At 54.6% G+C, this 23,070-nt stretch overlaps 2 protein-coding genes across 2 annotated transcripts; one reads left to right on the top strand and one right to left on the bottom strand.

Annotated features, from left to right (window-relative positions):
- Positions 1 to 6,265: 6,265 nt before the first annotated feature.
- TMEM151B (transmembrane protein 151B) lies at positions 6,266 to 11,207 on the top strand (the record flags this gene model as incomplete). The annotated part of the gene is made up of 3 exons (XM_084228606.1): positions 6,266 to 6,388; positions 8,465 to 8,905; positions 10,077 to 11,207. The coding sequence occupies 3 exons, from the start codon at positions 6,266 to 6,268 to the stop codon at positions 11,205 to 11,207; spliced, it is 1,695 nt and encodes a 564-aa protein (XP_084084732.1).
- Positions 11,208 to 14,703: 3,496 nt separating this feature from the next.
- On the bottom strand, positions 14,704 to 20,764 carry DRC5 (dynein regulatory complex subunit 5; the record flags this gene model as incomplete). The annotated part of the gene is made up of 4 exons (XM_084228137.1): positions 14,704 to 14,913; positions 16,739 to 17,188; positions 19,148 to 19,716; positions 20,668 to 20,764. 4 exons carry the CDS (start codon positions 20,762 to 20,764, stop codon positions 14,704 to 14,706), a joined length of 1,326 nt encoding a protein of 441 aa, XP_084084263.1.
- Positions 20,765 to 23,070: the final 2,306 nt, after the last annotated feature.

Below are 23,070 nucleotides of genomic sequence, written 5' to 3'. Positions count from 1 at the left end.
GCCGGCGGTGCCGGTCCGCTGGGGCCCGGTCCGAGGAGGATCCGGCTCGGGGCTTCGCCGCACCGCCTTTCCGGGCTGCAGCTTCACCTCGCGGAGCGGCCGCCCAGCCTGGAGTGGCCTCCTTTCCCGGCAGCAGGCGCCGGAGGGATGGGCGACACGCGCGGACGAGGGTCAGCGCTGGCGGGTCTACGGCAGCGGATCCCCGGGCAGCTGGGCAGCCCGGTCTGACGCGCTCTCCGCCCCGCCCCCAGCCCCGCCCCGCCCGGCGCTTCCGGGCCGAGGCCCCGCCCTTCGGAATCTCCCTACCCCGCCCGCTGTGCTGGCTTTGAGTCAGGGGTTACCCTGTTCTGACTCACTGAAGAGTCCGTGCCCTGCCGTCCATTCATCCCTCCCTCCATCCATCCATCCATTCATTTTCATTCCTTCTTCATTCATTACCCCCATTCATTATTTATTCATTTATTTGGTGGGATGGGATAGGGAAGCATTGCTTCCTATTTCCTACCCATTTCTCTTGCTTTCTTATCGACCAATGCTAGGAATCTAGGTAAGGAAAAGGAGCAATTATCTTTAAAGTAGCAGTTTTCGGGCCTCCGTGGTGGCGCAAGGAGTTAAGACTATGAAGCTATCCACAGCTTCTGCAGCACGAGTTCAATCCCTGTCCAGGGAGCTACCCACATGGCGCAGCAGACCTCCCCTGTATCACCCGCTGCTCCCCTCAGCAGTGTATTTCAGTCAGTCTGCCTGTTCTGCTCCCCACTCTGTTTCTGGTGAATCCTCTCACTCCTCACACCTCTGGCCTGTACCCCAGTCCTTGTATGCATAAATAAATATCTCTTTAAAAAAAATAAAGGAGCAGTTCTCCCTTTGGGCCTGGCTCTAGGGTTTCCTGTCAGCTTCTCAGATCACATACAGTTGGGCACGAGGACATGCTTTTTTTTTTTTAAGATTTATTTATTTATGCATACAAGAGCTGGGGTACAGGTCAGAGGTGTGTGTGGGGTGTGAGAGGATTCACCAGAGACAGAGCGGGAAGCAGAACAGGCAGACTGACCAAAGTACACTGCTGAGGGGAGGAGCAGGTGAGTCAAGAGAGGTCTGCTGCGCCATGTGGGTATCTCCCTGGCCAGCCAGGGGTCAATCTCGTGCTGCAGAGGCTGCGGACAGCTTCATAGATTGCATCTTAACCCCTTGCGCCACCAGGGAGGCCCAGGACATGCTTTTCTGAAAGAGGATTTTCTCAAGCAGACTGTTGTCTAAAAGGGCAGCATGATCATGTTTTGTTATTTAAAAATGTGGAGTGGTCATTCCTCACAGGGGTGAGACACAGGGCTCCAGTGGTTACAACATCTGATTATCTCCACCCTTCAGGTATATTTGGTTTCTCATGGTGGTGCCAGGTGGGAGGCCCGATTTGTGGCCCAACATGCCTGTCCACATTATGCTGAGGCCCCCACCATAGACACAACCCCAACGCAGCACATCCTTCCTCCCTGTCCCTGTCCCTGGGACTAAGGAAGCAATAGGCCCACCCATATGTTGATCCCCAAACTATGATTTATCATTTATCCCAAGTGTTACACACCCAGGACCAGCAAGGCCCTTAGAAGGGCATCCCCAAGGGAATAGTTCCCTATGCCATCCCTGGTATTGGGGGAAGAAAGCTGGATGAGTGTAGACAGTTACTAACCAGTCTCCTCCCTGGTCTCTCCCATTCAATTCATTTTATTGACCCATGTAGTCATCCATTTAACCAACATAGAACTTCTATGTGTCTGACATTGTTCTCCCTGATGGAAGAAAAACTGGGTATTACAATAGCAGTAATAACAATGACTATGACCCCTCCCCCCCAACAAAAAAATGTTCTTTGGCCCAAGCCTTCAAAAAGCTCCCTGGTAATTAAAACACAGAGTAGTGTGCTAAGATGGGAGGGAGACAGAGTTCTGGGTGGGAGGGGGGTGCACACAGTGGGCCCAACTATTCAGTAGGCTGAAGGACAGAGGTTATGTTTGAACTGGAGATAGGGAAGGGAAGAGGTCTGGGGAGAAGAAAAGTGCCTAGTCTTGGGGCAGAGTGGAGAAGTCTGGAGACGGGGTGTAGGCAGGAAGATGGTCTACATCCATGTGGAAGACTAGAGCATGGGCCGGGAGGATGTGCTAAGCAGGAGACAGTGAGAAGCCATGAGGGGAAAGCCCAAGGAAACTGAAGCATCTTCTTGCTTTGGGGTCAGGGTGATTTTAGATGCTTTCAGCTTCCTCTCCCATCCTCAAAAGCTGGAGCAAAAGAAGAGTCACAGGGCCTCCCCGGTGGCGCAGCGGTTGAGCGCTGGGTTGCAAAGCTCCCCGCAGCCTCTGCAGCGCCGGTTTAATCCCGGGCTGCTCCCTGGCCACCGCAGGAGGGTCCCACATGGCGCGCAGACCTCTCCTGCCGCCCGCTGCTCCCCTCAGCAGTGTACTTCGGTCCTTCTGCCTGCTCTGCTCCCTGCTCTGGCTCTGGTGAATTCTCTCACCCTCCCGCGCTTCTGACTGTACCCAGTGCTTGTATAAATAAATAAATAAATAAATATTAAAAAATAAATAAATAAATCTTAAAAAAAAAAGTAGAGTCATAAACTCCAGATATAGACTACTGGATTAGAAATCTGGTACTATCATTTCTATTTTGAAATTCGGAAGATGTGAGCCGACTTGCCGAAGGTCAAAGAGTCAGAAAGTGCAGAACCAGGTTGTTCCTAATCAAAAACTTCAGATGTTTTTCAGGTGAACTTTCTTTTTTTTTTCTTATTTTTTCTTTTTAAGATTTATTTTTATTTATTTATACAAGCACTGGGTACAGTCAGAAGCGCGGGAGGGTGAGAGAATTCACCAGAGCCAGAGCAGGGAGCAGAGCAGGTAGAAGGACCGAAGTACACTGCTGAGGGGAGCAGCGGGCGGCAGGAGAGGTCTGCGCGCCATGTGGGACCCTCCTGCCGTGGCCGGGAGCAGCCGGGAGCAGCCGGGAGCAGCCGGGAACAGCCGGGATGGAACCGGCGCTGCAGAGGCTGCGGGCAGCTTTGCAACCCAGCGCTCAACCGCTGCGCCACCGGGGAGGCCCAAGTGAACTTTCTTTTATGAAGGTCTTAGGGGCTGAGGCACCTGAGCTCTGTAAAAACACAAAGAACAGGAAAGTGCACCGACCTACCCTCTTATTCACATAGAGGCTGAATTTAAGGAAAAATCTACCCTAAATCAGTGGGTGTCTGATTCTGAACCTAACAGGTGTATGACAGCCCCTATTCTGGCCACATGAGGTCAGTATTGAGTCACCCACTGCTTTCAGCACTTAGGCTGCCCTCTAATAGGAAGCACTTCTGTGGACACATCCAGAATGGGGAGAGGGACCATGGCATGAACACCTGGAAAGCTGACCTGGGGACTCTGATTCAGGCCGCAGCACAGTCAAGGCCCTGGATTCACTTCCTCAGTTCCAGTCTTCCGTGAGGCTGGGGCCCTTGGGTCCTGTTCTCTCTGCTGGTGTTTTCTGCTTCCCTTTGTTCTGCTGCCACTCCCAGCCAGCACCCACCCCAGCCAGATTCATCTTCAGGAACTTGGTCTGCTGCTACCGCTGCTGCAGCTGTTCAACTGGTTCCTTCTACAGCCCCCTCCCTTCGCCCCTCTTTTCCCTGGGTTTCCAGAGAAGTGTAAATGGAGAAGGGGAGAGGCTGGTCTTTTATCTCTTAGGGGCTCTGGAGTTGGCCAAAAGAACTCTTCTTTCAAAGCCCCCTGTGATGGATAAGGAAAGGTAATAGGGGTGGTTAACAGGAGGAAGATTAGAACAATTAAATGGGGAGTGTGAGGATTCTAAGTTAGGAAAGGCCAGAATTAGGAGTTCAGCTCTCTGTCTGCAGTGAGGACTGAACTAATTGGAATAGGCTGAAAGCAGAGTGGGTTGGAGCTAGTTATGAGGCAGGATTTCCCAAAAAGCATGGGTGGGAGGCACTGGGACAAGCTACCAAAAGAGATTCCTCTGTGGTGGGCATAAAAGAGAAGCCTGTCTCTTCAGGACCTCCTTTCCTCTGTGCAGAGAGGATGGACTCATGACCTGAGGAGCATCACGCAGGTGGGGTGATTCTGAAGCAAAAGGTGGACAGAGACTGACCACTAAATAGATAAAAGACCAGCCTCTCCCCTTCCTCATTTACACACATTACCCTTCCTTGGAAACCAGGGAAATAGGGGTGAGGCGAGGGGGCTGTAGAAGGAACCAGTTGACCAGCTGCTCACGATTGCACCAGACCAGGTTTCTGAAAATGAATCTGGCTGGAGTGGGTGATGGTTGAGAGTGGCAGCAAAACAAAGGGAAGGAGAAAACACCTTTCGCCTCAGTGGGTGTGTGGGGTGTGGGGACAGGCCCATATGAGGTGCTGGACTATCCATCCCAGCAGAAAAACTTGTCTCCTACCCCCAAAGATCAGATATTTAGGCTTTCACTCAAGCTGATTTCTTTTTTTTTAAAGATTTGTTTATTTATGCATACAAGAACTGGGGTACCGGCCAGAGGTGCGGGGGTTGGGGGGCAAGAGGATTCACCAGAGACAGAGTGGGGAACAGAACAGGTGGATTACCTGAAATACACTGCTGAGGGGAGCAGCAGGCAAGACAGGAGAGGTCTGCTGCACCATGTGGCTGGCTCCCTTGCTGGGGATCGAACTTGTGCTGCAGTGGCTGCAGATGGCTTCATAGTGCTGAGACCCAGGGAGGCCCTCAAGCTCATTTCTTATCCCCAAATATCCCCATGAACTTTTGAATGGAAAAATCTGGATTCTAGGACTAGCCTGTGACCTTGAGTTAAGCCCTCTGCCCTGGTTCCTTGTGGGCAAATGGGGTAATATATATCAAAGTTTCTAATGTAGCACATGGCACATAGTAGGATTCCAGAGTGAAATGCACACACAGATTGATCATGCATAGCCTTTACTCCATTCTATGGTCATGAGTGGTTTCCATGTTCCCCCTTCCACGTTAGCCTTTGTGCTCCTTGAGTGTAGGAAATCATGTTTTTCATTTCTGAATAGGACACACAGTAGGTTTCTAACACTTGTTTCTTGCATGGCTGTATCCAGGAATGAATGAATGAATGAATGAATGTCAGTTTCCTTCCAGGTTGTTAGGGGGGATGGGGAGGGAGCGCCAGGGAAAAGCAGTGTGGAAGGATGGTAGGAAGGGGTAGGTTACCTGCAGTCACAGCCCGGCCTGTGGTCTGTGACTTTGCCTCCTACACACACACACACACACAGGTCAGAGCCTTGGAGACTGACCAATCAAATTCCTCACTGCACAGAGGAAACTAAGACACAGCGAGGGGAAGGCAATTGCCCAAGGTCACACAACTCAGTGGCAGAGACAGGATTAAGAATTAGAACTCGGCTTCCCATCTCCAGCCTAAGAGGATGTGCACACTCCATTGCTTCTCTGGGGCTGTTCTTCTGGGGAAGGTGACAGAAGGTCGGTTCCGGTGTCCTCCGCTCTGCCCTCCGTTAGTCCTGTCTCACATCTAGCTCCAATCCTTTCCCTTTCACCTTCTTTCTATTCCTGCTCCGCTAGACCCGGTCTCTAAAGTCTGGCTCCTGCCTTAACTCTTTAGCACCCAACTGGGAATAAGGATCTTCCCTGGGGTTCCGAGACTCAGTTTCCTCGCCGACCCCCAGCCCAGGACCTCGCCGGAGCCCGGGATGGGGAGGGGTGTCGGCAGAGCCCCCGGCGCCCCCTCCGCGCAGGGGCTGCGGCACAGACCTTAGGCCGGCTTTGGCGGCGGAGGGCGGGCGTGCGGTGAGCAAGGCTGGGACCTGAAGGGGTACCGGGAGCCCCTGTTGCTTCTCCTCCTTGGGGGTAGTTATTAGCTAGGCTTGGGGAAGGCGGAGTTTGGGGGGCCGGGGGCGGGGCTCCTGCGCTGGGAGGCAGGGGGGGGCGCGCTGGCTCCAGCTCCGCTCAGACAAAAGGCGGCGGCGGGAGCGGGCGGGAGGCGGAGCGGCGCCGCGAGGGCCTCAAGGTGACACCCGCCCCCGGCCCCGGCCCCCCCGGCCCGGCCCCCCAGCCCGCCTCCCCACCCCCAGTCTCTAGCCCCAGACCCCGGGTGCCCTTTCCAGGCCCCCTCCCCCCAACGGGGGGTGGGGAGCAGCGAGGGCCCCGCCCCCTCCCGCCCCCTCCCCAGGGCCCGCGCAGGATGCCCCCGGCCCCCGGCAGCCCCCCGGGAGGCCCTGAGCTCGACGCGCCCCCTCTCCGCCATGTCCCCCCCTGGCTCGGCCGCGGGAGAGAGCGCCGGCGGCGGCGGCGTCGGCGGTGGCGGCCCCGGGGTCCCGGAGGAGCCCACGGCGGCGGCGGCTGACGAGGGCCCGGCCCGAGAGGAGGTGAGAGCCCGCGGCGCCCCTTCCCCGGGCGCGCAGCAGCCCGACCCCCGCGCGCCGCCGCGCGCGGCCCCCGCCGGTTCCGCCGCAGCGCGGCCGGCGCCCGCACTCGCAGCCCGCGCTGCAGCCGCAGTCCCGGCCGCTGCCCCCACCAGCCGCCCGAGCGGTCCGCGGCGGCGGGGAAGGGGCCGCGCCGGGGGCGGGGCTGGGGGGGGTCCTGGCAGGGGGAGGGGCTGGGGGCGGAGCCTCACGACCCTGGGTGGGTGGGGGTGGGGACGGGAGCCGGGAGCCTCTCTTCTGGCGGGGGATGCTGTCCTGAAGGCCGGGAAGGGCAACTTGTAGGGGATACAGAGGCAGGCGAGGAACAGGAAGCCAGTGTCGTCTGAGCCGGGTTCTCAGGTCACACATGGGCAGAGCTCTCCTCCCGGGGGTCACCTGGAGCATACGTGGAGTGTGTGTGTGTGCACCTCTGTCTCCCAGTGTTCGTGCAGCCCTTTTACACCCCCCTGCGCCCCCCGATGAGTCCAGGAACCCTTCAGAGGATCGGCAGTAAGCATACCCCTACTCTCCAGTCCTCTCCACCTGGAGACAAAGAAACTGAGGAAAGTACCAGGCACAGCCCCCACCCCCACCTCCCAGTCCCACTGTGTACGCACATGCACTCTGCACTAGGGCAGGAACACATAGGTAGGGGCGGTCCTGGAGCCGGACTCCCTTATAGATGTGCTCTCAGGACCTGGGACAAGTGTGCACACCCCTAAGGAAAAGCTCCCGAAAGGCACATGTACCCTCATCTTGTTTATGTGATTTGCTAGCTCACCTACCTATCTGTACTTCCAGATTCTTCCTCTGATTTCCCCAGGCCTGCTGCCTGTTACTGTGCCCTTCTTTTCTATCCATTTTCTCTTCCCCTGGCTGGCCTCCAGGTCAGGTCTGGGGAATTGAGGGAATAAGGCAGGATCTCAGCAGGAGGTGTGTGGGGTTCTTAAAACTACACAGCAGGGAGGTGAATTGGGAAAGCACAGGCCACCACCAGAAACCCAACTTGATACTCATGTATTAAGTGGCTGCTGGGTGCCAGCACTATGGGTGGGGGGTGCGAAAGAGGCCCTGCCCTTAGGAGTATCCAGTCTAGTGGGGGAACCAGACATGTAAACAACTCACTGGACAACTATGGGACAGAACGTGCCAAGTGCTTTAATAGGCCCCTGGAGAGCACCAAAAATCATTTTCTCTTGACAAATGGCTGGGTTGTAAATGTCTTCCTACCTACCCTTGTCCCAAACCGGCTCTCTCAACCCATTACCCAGTCACATGCACGTGCCCTTCCTGCTCCCTCCTCCTGGAATGCCTTCTGCTCAGGTCATCAGCTCCTCCCTTCCATCTCAGAACAGGGAAGATTGTCAGGGCGCAGGAGGGAGAAGCATAGGGACTCTGGAGTCCAGATTGTGGGGAATGAGATAGGATCTGGGTTTTCCTGGGGTCCTGCTCCAAAGGAGGTAAGAGTCTGTGAGACTGGGGTCGATGAGTCAAAGGGGAGGCTTGAGAACACAGGTCTGAAAGTATCTGGAAATGTCCTGTAGTGGGAAAGTGATGTCAATGGGTCCCATTCCCCTTTCCTGAAACACCTACAAAGGGTCTGAGGACCTGCCTTCGCTGATGCCTTTCTGTCTGTCCCCCGTCTTTTCCCATCCATACCTCCTCCTGTTTCATGACCATCTTTGTGTCTGTGGACTCTTCCTCTGGGTGCATCCTGTCCATTTGTGTCTTCCTTGCCACCTGGGTCGCCCGGCCTCTATCTGTGGCTCTGACCCCTCTCTGTCTCTTGGGGGCATCTCTCTACCTCTCTGCACTTTTCCTATATCTGCATTCCATTCCCTTTTCCTGTTCCCATGGCTCACTCTGGGCCACTTCTCTTGTCCTTGGCTCCCATCCGGTGTGACTATTTCTTGCCACATCCCTGTCTGTCTCTGCCTGTTGTCCCTGATACTGACCTTTGTCCCTCCATCTCTGTGCTGGGTCCTACCACTGCATCTCACTCCCCATTCATCTTGGCCCTCTCCCCATCCATCTGAGCAGCAGCGTCCCATCCAGCCCTCTTTCACCAAGTCCCTCTGCCGAGAGTCCCACTGGAAGTGCCTGCTGCTCTCGCTGCTCATGTACGGCTGCCTGGGGGCCGTGGCCTGGTGCCACGTCACCACGGTGACCCGCCTCACCTTCAGCAGCGCCTACCAGGGCAACAGCCTCATGTACCACGACAGCCCCTGCTCCAACGGCTATGTCTACATCCCCCTGGCCTTCTTGCTCATGCTGTACGCCGTCTACCTGGTGGAATGTTGGCATTGCCAAGCCCGCCATGAGCTGCAACACCGTGTTGATGTGAGCAGCGTGCGGGAGCGTGTGGGCCGGATGCAGCAGGCCACACCCTGCATCTGGTGGAAGGCTATCAGCTATCACTATGTCCGACGCACCCGCCAGGTCACTCGATACCGGAACGGAGATGCCTACACTACCACCCAGGTGAGGGGCCGGAGGAGAGCACCAACCGGTCCAGAGGGGAGTGGGTGCTAGGACCCTACCTGTCTCCTTGGGGCGGGGAGCACAGGCAGCAGTGAGGTCCTGTGGGCACTGCAATAGGAGGGCAGTAAAAACAATTATAATAACAACAGCAAACACTAGCAGCGAGGCTCTGCTCTCAGTGCTTCACAAATAGTAAATCATTTATTTAACCCTCAGAACAACCCAATGAGGTAGATAACATTATCCCCATGTTACACATGAGGAAACTGAGGCTTGGAGAGGTTAGTAATTTGTTCCAAGTCAAATAGCTAGTAGGTGGTAGAGCTGGGATTTGAACCGACGCAGTCAGGCTCCAGGGTCTACACGGTTTGGTGCTTAGTGACTGGAGATGGCATCATGTGCTGTCTCAAAGCATGCTCTCACCTATTCACTGAGGTGGCTGCTTCCAAGTTCTTCACAGGTAAGGAAACCTCAGTTCAGTGACTCGCCCAAGGCCTGAAGCTTCTAAGTGGTAGTGCTAGACTCAAACCCAGGTCCCTGGGTCCCAAGTCCAAGGCTCCCAGAGGTGAGGGTGAGTGGGTGAAAAGGTGAAGGTAGGTGTGAGAGGTCCCATGGAGAGCGGTGGTGGGGTGTCCATCAGCCCTTCCTGGACCTGCCAGTAGTAGACATTTTAGGACCCCGGGAGAGGGCTTGGAAGACTTCCGCAGGTGAGGGTGATCTCCGTCTTAGTACTGGGGTGGGGAAACAAAACCTGTGAGAATCAGGATGGAGGCTGGTGATGTCTAGGGAGGGACAGAGAGACCAGAGAAAAAGGTAGTTAGCGTTTGGAAACACTTTTAAAAGGGAAGAAGGGCTGTCTGTTTGGGGGTGGTGAGGGGTCAGTGTGGGCCGTGGCAAAGGGTCTGGCAAGTTCATGGCCAAGGTTTTACCCCCAGCCTGAGCAGACCTTCATTAACATCAGAAAGCCCACGGGTGGGGATGAGTTCTAGTCCCGCCCTCAAGCCCAACTCCGGGGCCTCGGCGTGGATACATCAGGCGGTGAGCGCCTGCCCGGCTTCAGCGGGATCTGGAAGCAGGCTAGGCTTGGGGCTCGCGCAGGCAACAAGAGCAGCGAAGGGGCCGAGGAGGGTGAGCCGACAGGTGCGACCCCCGCGTCTTCTCGGCGCCGCAGGTCTACCATGAGCGCGTCAACACGCACGTGGCCGAGGCGGAGTTCGACTATGCGCGCTGCGGGGTCCGGGACGTGTCCAAGGCGCTGGTGGGGCTGGAGGGCGCGCCGGCCACGCGGCTGCGCTTCACCAAGTGCTTCAGCTTCGCCAGCGTGGAGGCCGAGAACGCTTACCTGTGCCAGCGCGCTCGCTTCTTCGCGGAGAACGAGGGCTTGGACGACTACATGGAGGCGCGCGAGGGCATGCACCTCAAGAACGTGGACTTCCGCGAGTTCATGGTGGCCTTCCCGGACCCGGCCCGGCCGCCGTGGTACGCCTGCTCGTCGGCCTTCTGGGCCGCGGCGCTGCTCACGCTGTCGTGGCCCCTGCGCGTGCTGGCCGAGTACCGCACGGCCTACGCGCACTACCACGTGGAGAAGCTCTTCGGGCTGGAGGGCCCGGGCTCGGCGAGCAGCGCGGGCGGCGGCCTGAGCCCCAGCGACGAGCTGCTGCCCCCGCTCACGCACCGCCTGCCGCGGGTCAACACGGTGGACAGCACGGAGCTCGAGTGGCACATCCGCTCCAACCAGCAGCTGGTGCCCAGCTACTCGGAGGCGGTGCTCATGGACCTGGCGGGGCTGGGGGCGCGCTGCGCGGGGGGCGCGGCGGGGGGCTACGCGCCCACGTGCCGCTACGGCGGGGTGGGCGGCCCGGGCGCGGCGGGCGTGGCCCCCTACCGGCGCAGCTGCGAGCACTGCCAGCGCGCGGTCAGCAGCTCGTCCATCTTCTCGCGCAGCGCCCTGAGCATCTGCGCCAGCCCGCGGGCCGGCCCGGGGCCCGGCGGGGGGGCGGGGTGCGGGGGCAGCCGCTTCTCGCTCGGCCGCCTCTACGGCTCCCGACGCAGCTGTCTCTGGCGCAGCCGGAGCGGGAGCATCAACGAGGCGAGCTGCCCCACGGAGCAGACGCGGCTGTCCAGCCAGGCCAGCATGGGGGACGACGAGGACGACGACGACGAGGAGGAGGCCGGGCCGCCGCCACCCTACCACGACGCCCTCTATTTCCCGGTCCTCATCGTGCACCGGCAGGAGGGGTGTCTGGGCCACAGCCACCGGCCACTGCACCGCCATGGCTCCTGCGTGGAAACCTCACTGTGACCTCCGGCCACTGGACAGGTCAGGCCCGCCGTCCTCCTGCCTGCCCCGCGCCCGACTGTGCGCCCTGCGTGTAGCAGGGGGAGTCGCGACGGTGACTGAAGCGGGCATCATGGGGTGTGGTGGAGGGAGGCTCTGTGCGAGGGATGGACCCTTTGGGGCCGAAACCCTCCCGCCTTCCCTGTACATAAAGGGACAGATGGATGGGAAGGGGTCGGAGCTCCCGGAGAATCCCACCTGAGCAGATTCGTCTCTTTCGGTCCCATCCCTGGTTCCCGAGTCCCTAAGGGGATGCCTCCCCTTCCTATGCGCACATTCGAGATTTCCCGTCCAGCCTTTCAATGGATCTTCTGACTGTTATGTGGCAACTGTGCTGTGGGCCTTATCTCCAGTTAGAGGCCCTCGCTGTGCAGCTGGGGGAGGTTTAGAGGCCGTGGGGGAAGCGAAACTGGGGCTTTCCTTCCTCCCATGCCTTGCCCTACTGGGGCCTCTCTCTGCGGAGGGGGTGGTGGTTTGGCGAGCTCTGGGGCTGGCTTCCAGCCAGCTGATGAATTCAGTGGGTCCGAGGCAGGGGCCAGGAGTCAGCCCCAATAGCCATCTCAAAACGTGGAAATGTTGCTATCCTCTTTTTGGCGCTGGCCCCAAAGGTCGGGGTTTCCTTTCTGCCCCTCCCACCACTGTTGTTTGTCTCTCTGCGCCCCAGGGAGCCCTGGTCCTGCGGGGGAGTGTGCTCACCACATAGATGTCCCTCCCTCTGCGCCCCACTCAATCCCTGGCTCTGAATAACTGGCCGGGGCGCGGAGAGGAGGCACATGTGGTGGGCCCGGGTGTCAGTCCTTTACGTAAACTCTGCAGCCCCCTCACCTGGAGGAGGTGGGGTCAGCAGGATGGTGACAGGATGCCCTTCTCGGAGAGCACTCCCTCACACCCAGGTGAATGAGTAGCTGGGGAGAGCAGGGAGACAGACCTGGAAGGCAACAGGAACTATGGAAGCAGGTAGAGTCAAAGAGGAGAGTGGAGGGTAGAATGAAAGGGCCTTCAGAGGTGGGGTGCCCCTTGGTTCCCCAAGACTGGTGGGGAGGAGTGGTGGTCATCCCCATACGTGGTGCCTCCGCAGGGCTGAGGATGTTGTCACAGCCCCCAGCTGGAGAAATACTCTACTTCAGTGACAGTGGCAGAGGCAGAGGCAGGAATTCTCTAAATCTTGCCCAACTCCTCTGTCCTCTATGTGAGCCCTGCTGTGTGTCCCAGGGTCTTGGAAAGGGCATCCTGTCACCATCCTGGGGTGCTGACCCCACCTCCTGTTTCCCCAAAGCTTCCCCACCTCCCACTGCTCCCATCCCAGTGTGCTTCAGTGTGCATGTCTGTGTACAACCTCCTGCACTCCAGACTCCTCTGGCTAAAGTTTTCCCAGCAGATTTAGCGCCCAGGGATTAAGCTTAACATTTCAAGCTGGAGAGGATAACTTTTGGGCCATCAACATTACTCATGCCTGATGCTTTTCACTTCACTGAGCCATCAGAGCCGCTCCTCCCTCCTCTTCAGCCCAGCCAGGCCTGTACCCACCACGGGTGTGGCCACCACCCTATGCAATCTCCTCTGGCTCCTCTTCCTTCCTTCCTAAGGGGGGAAGTGGGAGGCACAGATTGTGGGGACACCACAGCCTGGCCCTCGGCCCTTCAGCTACTGAGCTTTACTTTCAAGTGGAGATGGCTGAGTGGGGAGGGAGAGGAGGCTGGAGGAGTCTTGGCAGGAGGGAAGAGCTGCCCATTCAGTTTCCCTGGGTAGCAGTGCCCGCCTGCTGCCAGCACGGAACCTACCTGGACCCTGAGTCTGTGCTCCTTGGGGACCTGGCGGTTAGAGCACCCCTCCTTCCTCTGAATGGACATCTGTGAGGTACAGGTGGTGAGCTGTGGCCTCAGGCTCCAGTTCTTGGCCAGCTGGCACCTGGATGTTATGCCCTCATGTGGGGCAGCCTGGAGGAGGGAGGGATCTGCTCCTCTTCCCTCAGGCCTGTTCCCGAGACAAAATCCAAGGTGGGAAGAGAGGAAGGGGTTTGGGGCTCCTATTATTTTTGCCTGTTTTGACCATCTCTGCCTAGGTCTGCTCACACAGCCTCACCTCCCACACGCACAGACTTAGAGAGAAACCACTTTTTTTGGTCTATTTTCTTGGTAGCTTTATTGATTGCCAGGGAAAACAAAAACCAGAAAATTAATTAATCTCTAAAATTAAACTTTACACTGAATGTTCTTGTTTCTCTAATTAGAACCTCTGCTAGCAGCTGTGGCTATGTACACACACACTCACACTCACACCTACACATTTGCACTCCAGAACTGTCAGAGGGTGTCAGGCACGGACAGACTGTGGGTGGCCTGGACAGGCAGGCGCGTGCAGTCACTCCCAAGCTCCCTTCGGTGCTCTGCTCAGCTCTTGCTGGTTAGGAGGAGTCCCTGGAGAGCAGGCATCCCAACGCTGTGGTTGCAGCCCATTACCCACCTTATGGAAAAAAGGATGGGGAGGTTCTGGGTGCCTCAGCCTGAGGGGGATGGGGAATGGGGCTCAGCCTGTGTCCATCAGTCAGGTCCTCTCTTGGCCCCTGAGGGTCTACGTCATTCCCATAGGTGTGGCCCCCGGGTGGGCAGCCACAGAGTGATGGGGGCTCATGGAGGGCGCCTATAAGAGTCTGTGTGTCCTGGGGACAAGGGCTTGTGGGGTGAGCTGGGCCTGCCTGGGGAGAAGACAGGTCTCTGTCAATTGGGTGCATCACACTGTGGCCTTTCTGTTGTGAACTTCCAAGCGCAAAGATTGTACAAATCAAACTGGTGGATAATAAAGTTGCAATGACTCACTGACTTCCTTTCCCAGTGTGGCACTTCCCCACCCTCTCCACCTCCCATGGGCAGCTCTCTGGGGAGGCCACTGAGTCTGAGCCCCTCCTGTCACCTGTTTCTTTTTTCCCTGGGTTGGAGGATGGGGGTCTAGTTAAGGGATGGCATGGCCTGTAGAACTGGATCACTTAATGCAGGTCAAACAACAGGGAAGTGACATCTACAGGGGGGAGGGTGGAAGAACTAGGCAGAGCTATGCTGGAGCCAGAGGAAAGAGAGAGGGAGGGAGGAGGAGAGGAGATTAAAGAGAGGAAGAATTTGAAGGGTCAAGAGGTCCAGAGGCTGTTAAGTAGAGGGGAGGATAGGCTGCCCCTGGGGGGACTCTGGGCAGGTACAATCTCTGAGACCTTTCTGCCTTCCCTGTTTCTGGAAAAAGTTGGTCATTTAAGACTTCCGTAGCTGGGTACCACTTCATACTTCTTCCCCTATCCCAGACCCTCCCCCTCCATCTGTTTCTACACAATCCTTGATTACTCACCCCAATGTTATTTGGGTGCTCTCCCCACCTGTTTCCCCTCCCCACATGGCCCCTAAATAGTGACATTCTGAGGCAGACGTGGCAGAGGCATTACCAGGTCTGCTTGCCGCCCCACCCTGTCCTCATCCTATCCCACAGGGTTCTCAGGATTCTTGGTCATGATGGGTGACATGAAGTGGCTGGGATTCAAGGCCCGCTGACGTGCTGCTTCACGGTTGACATTGAGGGCCTGGCTGATGAGGTACTCGCTCTCCTGGGATACATCTGATAGGCGCAAGTCAAACTCCAGGAGGGTCCTGTTGTCTGACATGCCATCCAGGAGCTGCTTTCCGCCATCCTGGGAGAGGGGCACAGGGGAAGAAATCTTTTTACCTTTTTACCACTACCCAGGTTACATGCAAAATGCATACCTGGGTATAGATAGGACAGAAAGACGTGGTTCACAGACCTACCTACTTGTGCAATGCACTGACATCTTCTTTGGGATTCTAGCCCATTCTATGCCATAAGAAAAGTGGTGCTCAAGACTCAGTTGATTTTTCAACCCCAATGGTTTGCAAACATGACTAAGGCAATGACAGTAATTCCCCTCTGGCTCAGCCACGGGCATGGGAGACAAATCTGGCTGAGATGTGAGGAGGAAGCTCAGAGGGAGTGACTTTTGGGAAGATCCTCCTGACTCTGAAAAGAGAGTCAGAGTGTGTGGGGGGGGAGTGTTCTCTCTTCGCCTGCTGCCAAGCATGGCCCTATATGGGCACAGTGGGCATCTTGGGACCACGGGAGCACTGAGAGGCCACAGCACATGGCTGGGGTGGGCAGAGCAGGGGATTACCGGATTACCATCCCAGGATCCCCTACACCCTGGGGCTTCTAGTTATGGCCATAGTGAATCTTCTACTTGCTGGCTCCTGTAGCCAGCAAGCATCTCTCCTCCCACCACCCCCCCCCACTTCATTTCCCCAAGATATTTGAACGAAGTCATTTCTCTTGGGAGATTTAGAAGAGGATGCAGGGCCTACACAGAGGGCGTTCCTCCCTAGTCTTCACAGCTCTGGGGCCCCTTCTGGGTTGGGGTGGACCAGGCCCAAGGTGAAAAAACTTCATTTTGGGAAGCAGGATGCTGCTGGTCTATGGTTGTGGCTCAACAGAATGAGCAAAGTCAAATTGATGGGCTACAGAGCATTTAAAAAAACAAAACAGGGGCCTCCCTGGTGGTGCAGGGGTTAAAGTCTCAGCGCTATCAAGCTGACGGCTAGCCACTGTAGCATGAGTTCAATCCCCTGCCAGGGAGCTAACCCACCTGGCATAGCAGACCTCTCCTGTCTTGCCCGCTGTTCCCCTCAGCAGTATGTTTCAGTAGATCTGTCTGTTCTGCTCCCTACTCTGTCTCTGGTGAACCCTCTCACACACACCCCACCTCTGGCCTGTACCCCAGTTCTTGTATGCATACATAAATAAAAATAAATCTTAAAAAAACCAAACAAACAAAAAACCGAAACAGTAGCATATAAAGGAAAACATCAGCATATAGCATAGAGCAGTAAGGCAACTCTCAATTACATTATATTGATATATATGTGATCACTTGGTATTTATGTGAACTGTATTTCTTACTCTGTAACTTGATCAAGAAAGTTTGAAATACATTGTCTATTGGAAAGGACCCAAACTTGGGAGTAGTTCTGGGTTTGACTCACAGCTCTGCCACGTTCTATGACTGGATGCTAATAGGAACTCACTGACTTCTCTGAGACTCAATTTTCCATCTGTAAAGTGGTCTTATAATATGCATCTCTCTACATAACTCAGGATTAAAGGAACACCAGTGAATGTGTGCCTAGCATTGAACAAAACCCTTTGTAATGGTAACATCTAGCAATTTCTGAGGATCCACCCAGTGACTGCAATGATTCATTGCTTTTCAATCCTGCCAATAACAATACTTATTAGACACTATTATTACTCCCATTTTACAGATGAGAAAAATAGAGGGCCCCCCAAAATTAAGTAACCTAATAAGCACTAAACTGCCAGAGCTGAGGTTGGACCCTGGTAGTCTGTGCTCTTACTACAACTACCCCCTGGCAGTTGGATTCCACATTCCATCCCCAAGACCCCAGGGCCTCTCCTTGGCCCCACCTGTTCCAGAAATGGTGACTCACCAGCCCGATGTGATTGCAAGATAGGTTGATGCTGGTGAGCGTGGTGTTGATGGAAAGCACCTGGGAGAAGATCGTGGCGGTGGGCTCAGATAGCTCATTGCCCCCGAGATGCAGTGTGGTGAGGCACTTGTTGGTCTGCAAGGCATGGGCGAGTGCCTGGCCACCCTCGTCCTCGATGCAGTTGAGGCGCAAGTTGAGGGAAACGAGGTTGGCGTTGTGTGCCAGGGCATGAGCCAGTGACTGGGCGCCAGATGCACGCACCTGGTTGTTGGCCAGGTTGAGCACACGCAAGTGGCTGTGGCTCAGCAGCTTGGCGGCAGCGCGTGCACCACGGTCCCCAATGAGGTTGTGTGACAGGTCCAGCTCCTCAATGGTTGGGTGGTCCAAGAGACTTCGAATGAGGATGCGTGACTTGTCGTCGTCCACCTTGCTTCGGGTTAGCTTGAAGATCTGTGGGCAGGTAGAGTGTGTACAGCAACTGGTAGCCAGGGCTGTCTGCCCTGGAGTCACAGGAAGGCTTGAAGTTCTGCTCACCTGGTATTGGCCACCTGGTTGGCTCTTGGGCAGCTCAGGCCTACCCAGCATGGCAGAGTGGTTCAGAATTGTGGCAGGTAGATGGGGAGAGGGCTACCATATATGGAGAAATGATTATGTGCTGGGCATGCTGCTAGGGTACTTTCACAATCGTCATCTCTAGGCCTCAGTATCCCAATGAGGTAGTCCACATTCTGTCCACTTTACAAGTGGACTCGGAGGCTTAGGATGCATAAATTGTTTGCCCAGAATCCCACAGTGGTAAAGCTGCAGAGGCAGGTTCTGAATCTGGGTCTCTTATCCTAGCCTGACCTCCTCTGCTGGCTAAGATTGACCAGGACTATAGTGGAGAGGAACTGTGTGAAGGAGATTGCCAGGGTAAGAGCCAGGGAGGAACAGGAAGTAGATGGGATGCAGGAGATAGTGTAACAGGGGGCTGACCCTCTCCCTGTCCTATAACAATAGGACTGTACTGGGGCCAGACCCCTCTTCCCTTCCCTCTCATTGACTTTTTTCCCCTCTTTTTTGAGCGCTCCGAGTGGCTGCTATCTCCACGCTCTCCCCATGCTTCAGTTCTCTTTTTTCTTTCCTTCCTCTAATCAACTTAGTGTTTGGTCCCTCTGGTCATTTCATTGCTTCTCTCTGGCACAGCTCCAATCCTGGATCAAACCCACCCTCTTATTTTCTGTGTCTGTGCCCCAACAACTGATATGATGGAAACCATTACGTGGCAGAATTGGCTGGTGGTTCCAGTGTGTGCCAGCTCAACTCTCTTTCTCTGGCTAACACATCTGCTCGTAAATTGCAACTCTCCAGCCTCCAAAAATGTCAGGGGGCCACCCTACTCTCTCTTTTCAGCAGGTAAGTCTCCTCCTGCTTCTCCAGACATGGAATGGGGACCCCTCACTTTTATAATAACACAAATCCACTGCTGCCCACCACATTCACTCTCCCCTCTGCTCCAAGCCAGCTGCACTTCAGTCCTGGGTCCCACCCCTTCTGCCTTCTCAAGAACAGTCTTTGGTCACTGCACCTGTGTTTCTCTCATGTACTCAGCCTCTTTTTTTGTAATTGACTTAAAACACATGCAATTTTTTTTTAAAGAAAAACCAAGCTCATCAATTTTCGCTCTATCTTTCCCATTCTTCGTAGTTAAGTTCTTCAGAAAGTTGATCATAGTCACCCCGTTGCCTTACTACCCACTATTTCCATAAACCCTCCAATCTGGCCCCTGCTTCTGGCATTGCACTGACCTAGCTCCTCCTCAGTAACTTCCATGGGTGCCAGATCTGGTCCTCAGCTCCATTCCACCATTACTGCTCATTCCCTCTTCTTGAAATGCACCTCTCCCGTGGCTCAGAGATAGAACGCTGTGTCCCCCTTTTCTTCCTCCCTCTGAGTTCCTGGCAGGGTCTCCCTCTTCCACTAAAAATATATGGGACATGTTTATACTAAAAAATTACTTGTCATGTATCTGAAATTTAACTGGATGTCCTGTATTTTTATTTGCTAAATGTGGCAACCCTATCCTAGTTGAGAGTTCATGTTTATGATTGCTGATTAGTGCCTTTTATCCCCCTAGATAGCACAAATGGTATAATTTTGCTCATTGTTGAGTCTTCGGCACTCGAACGGGGCCCGGAGTGCAGATGTTTGTTGGTTGAATAAAAAGCTGGTGAACTGGGAAGACCTTGTTCATCTTTGCTTCTCCAGAACCCAGATTGGTGCAGTATGCATGAAAAGACTTTTTTGGTCAATGAATGAGAAGGAAATGGGAAGAAGAAGACGGTAGCGGAGGAGTAAGGTGAGGGGAGAGGTTCATCAGGGAGCTGCTGGGATGGGGGGTGGGGAAGTGGGCAGACAGGCAGGTGGTACCTTGAGTGTGTGACATGCCTTGATGGTGGCTGCCAGGGAGAGGCAATCACGGTATGTGAAGAGAAAGAGGTTCCACTCAAAGTTCATGCCGCAGTCCTTGACTGCATACACCAGGTCCAGCTCCTCCAGATGACTCAGGCCAGCCACCAGATTGCCCAGTTGGTAGTGGTCAGTGACGAGCTCTTCCATGTCTCCCTCGCTGCCAGAGTCAGACAGGTCCCCGCTCCGGGACCCAGTCGGTAGCAGCACCGGAGGAAGGAACTGGTGCACACAGAGCTTGCGCACATAATTCTTGCAGAGTGGCAGCTGGTCCAGGATCACCGTGGGGTCTGTGGTGTTTGGGATGAAGTGCTCCAACAGGTTCTGCAGATGCCGCTCGAAGAACATGCGCTTCCAGCTGTTTCCATGCCTGGCCACGTGACACACCTCCCAGCGCTTGGTGCAGCAGCGGCGCCAGTAATTCTCATCTTCGATCAGATTGGCAGTCACTGCCAGTGGTAGGTCATGTGACAAGAGGTTCAGGACCTTCTGCTGGTGCTTCGGTAGCAGCTGCTTCAGGATAGGGTTGTCTGTGGAAACAGAGGGAAGCAAGCAAGAGTCACAGTGTTGGGGACACCGGAACACTATCCTCTGGTCCGGGTCTGCCTGGGGGCACTAAGGAAAGGGAAAACCCTCTTCTGCCCTCAGGGAACTCCAGGTTGAGAAGGGAGACATCTTTCTCTCAGAGAGGGCCAATCTGAGGGGGGAGACAGCCCCCGGCCCTGGGGTGTTCCCTGCCTGAAGGTGGGCAGTCAGCCTCTGGTCTCAGGTTGCTCCCAGTCTGAGGAAGACTCTCAGATCCAGCCTCCAGTGATCACTTAGTCTGATAGAGGAGAAAATCCCTGACTTGAGAGGTTTCAGAATCAATTTGATTTGATTCATTCATTTCAAAATGAACAAAAAAGATTTGGAGCACCTACTGTGCCCAGATAGTTTTCTAAGTGCTAGGTATACATGAGTGAACAGAACAGAGGAAGCTGCACCCTCTTGTGAGGGGAAACAGACAACACACAAGTCACACAAATCCATTGCAGCTTGAGTGGTAATTTAGGTACTGTGGACAAAATAATGGCCCTGTCCTTGGGGAGCTGTGCATCTGGTAGGAGAGACTGGCAACCGGTCTTTAAAGAATGAATGTTTACAGAACAAATGAGTACAAAACAAGTCAAGAATCTACCACAGCATGGAAGACTCTACGAGAATGGAGGGCCGTCAACCAGGAAGGGCTTTCTGGAGGAGGAGGTAGAAAAGTTTGGGTTGGGTTTTGCTGAAGAGACTAGGAAAGGTGAGGAGAGAGCACAGGCATGGTGGGACCTCAAAGTGGATCCAGCAGGAGAAACTGTCTTGGCCCCAGGAGAGTGAGGGGAAGTGTTCAGTGAGGATGAGAACACTGTGTCAGAGGACAGGGGTAGCCCCGGGGAAGTCCCCACCTGCCCTGCCCCACTTCCCACATTCTCCCTCCTCCCAAGGGACAGACTCACTCTGGAAGTTCTTGACAATGTGTTGAATGCAGAGCTCTGAGAGGAGGGGCACTATGGCCAGCGACCACTCCTCATCTTCAGCGATGATCCTGCGCATCCAGCGTTTTTTGGCTGCAGAATTTGGAGCTTTGGACTTTGTTTGGGATTGGATGCCTGAGACCCTTGAGGACCATGCACCTAAGCTAGAAGCTTGGCCTGCCGGGATGGACGACTTTTCCACCATGGAGACTGAGGAATGGTTGGGGACAGATATTGACGAGATTTGAGGTTCTTGCATGCTGGGAGCTGGTAACCGAGGGCCAGTGGTCCCTTGGTGATGGCCTTGTAATGGGAACTTCCTCACACTGGCAGTTCCTTAGTGCTGGAGCAAGTCTGGAGCAAGATGGAGCAAGTCTGGAGCGGAAGTCTGGAGCAAGATGCGGGGGTGGGGGGGATGGGGTTGGAGAGGTTGTGTTAGAGGGTCTTGGTGGGCAGCTACCAAGATGGATGGCAGAGTGGTCTTTAACAATATGTGATCAGCAGAAGTAGGGTAACACATGCCAAGAAGATGTTTGGGGAGGAGTGAATAAAATAATGCCTCCAAAGAGGCGTAATATATTGTGACACATGTAACTATAATAAGGAGCAGCCCCAAATTTGAGATAATACAGTAGTCCGTGCTTGTCTGAGGTTTCAATTTCCATGGTTTCAGTTATGTGCTGTCAACTGCGGTCCAAAAATACTGCATACAATAAGAGGTTTTGAGAACGAGAGACCACATTCATGTAACTGGCACCATATATTGTTATAATTGCTCTGCTTTATTATTGTTAGTCTCTTGCTGTGCCTAATTTATAAATTAAACTTCATCATAGGGATGTGGGGATAGGAAAAAATATAGGGTTCAGTATTGTCTGTGGTTTCAGGCATGCTCTGGGGGTCTTGGAAGGTATTCCCTGAGAAAAAGGGGGACCATTGTCATAGCCACATAGCAATTACCAGCAATTGCTCTATGTGGGGCATTTTTTCCTGTTGTTCTTTATGCAAGTTAACACATTTAATCCTCATAAGAGTCTTTTGATACAGTTACTCATGTTATTCCCATTTTTCTGGTGCACAATCGAAGCACAGAGCGATATACTGACTTCCCAGCCTCACACAGCTTATAAATAACAAGGGCGGATTCAACCTCAGTCTGTACAAACCAAGTTTATACTTCTGATCCTCCATTGTACTGTCCCCAAAGGGCAAAGGAGGCAGGATATGGTATTGCCAAAAGACCGAGATGTAATAAAGATTTAGTTCCGAACAGCTTCCCTCACTAAGTATTTACAGAACAGCCAACTGCTTGACATGGAGGATGGGGCGGACAACCGCAGTGAGCAACAAAAAAAAATAATGCAAGCCAAAATAAAGCCACATGCACTATTTTAAAATCTCTAGCACCCACATTAAAAAAGTAAAGGGAAACATGGGGCCTCCCTGGTGGCGCAAGGGATCGCAGCACAATGAAGCCATCTGTAACCACTGCAGCATGAGTTTGATCCCTGGCCGGGGAGCTACCCACATGGGGCGGCAGACCTCTCCTGTCTCACCCGCTGCTCCCCTCAGCAGTGTATTTCAGTCGATCCGCCTGTTCTGCTCCCCACTTTGTCTCTGGTGACTCCTCTCACCCTCTACATCTCTGGCCTACATCAGTAAAGTGAAGCAAAACAGATGAGATTAATTTTATATTTACCCAATATGACCAAAATCTTATAAAAATGTTTAATGAGATATTATATATATATATATATATTTATAGCAAGCCATCAAAATCGGATGACCCAATAGCCACATGTGACTAGTGGACACTGTTTTGGGCAGTGCAGGCTGAGAGGGGAAGGAGAGGCAGACCCAGAACCCAGCCCTGTCCCAGGTGCCAACACTTCTTTTCCTCTCTGCACCCTGGGTCCCCTCCCTTACCAGTCTCCCCTAAACTCTTCCTAGTTGTCTCAGCCTCCCAGTATTCCAGACGGCAGCGGGAAGGCGTGGGAGGTGAAAAGGCAGCTAAATCTGGGGCTGAAGACAAGACAGAGGATGTGTCTGGGGACACCCCCCCATTTTTGTCATTCCCGAAACCCTTGCTGGAGGGCCCAAGCCCCGATACTGCAGGTGGGAGTGGGACTGCTCAGCACGCAGCAGCTTCTGCGGGCAGTTTCCTCTCAGATCTGCACCCCATCTCTGTGCACCGTGTCGTGGCCAGTGGGAAGGAACACTCTGAACCAGTAAAGGTGTCCTTGGCAGATGGAGGGGACCAGATGGTGCTCCCCAGCCCGGCAGGCATCTCAAGGAAGAAGAGCCTGACTGTGGGGTGTGGATGTGTGTGTGTGTGACACACACACACAGAGAGAGAGAGAGAGAGAGAGAGAGAGAGAGAGAGAG

The sequence above is a fragment of the Talpa europaea genome (assembly GCF_964194135.1).
Source record: "Talpa europaea genome assembly, chromosome: 2".
In the NCBI taxonomy this organism is placed as follows: Eukaryota; Metazoa; Chordata; class Mammalia; order Eulipotyphla; family Talpidae; genus Talpa; species Talpa europaea.
This window is presented reverse-complemented; position numbering and strand designations above follow the sequence as displayed.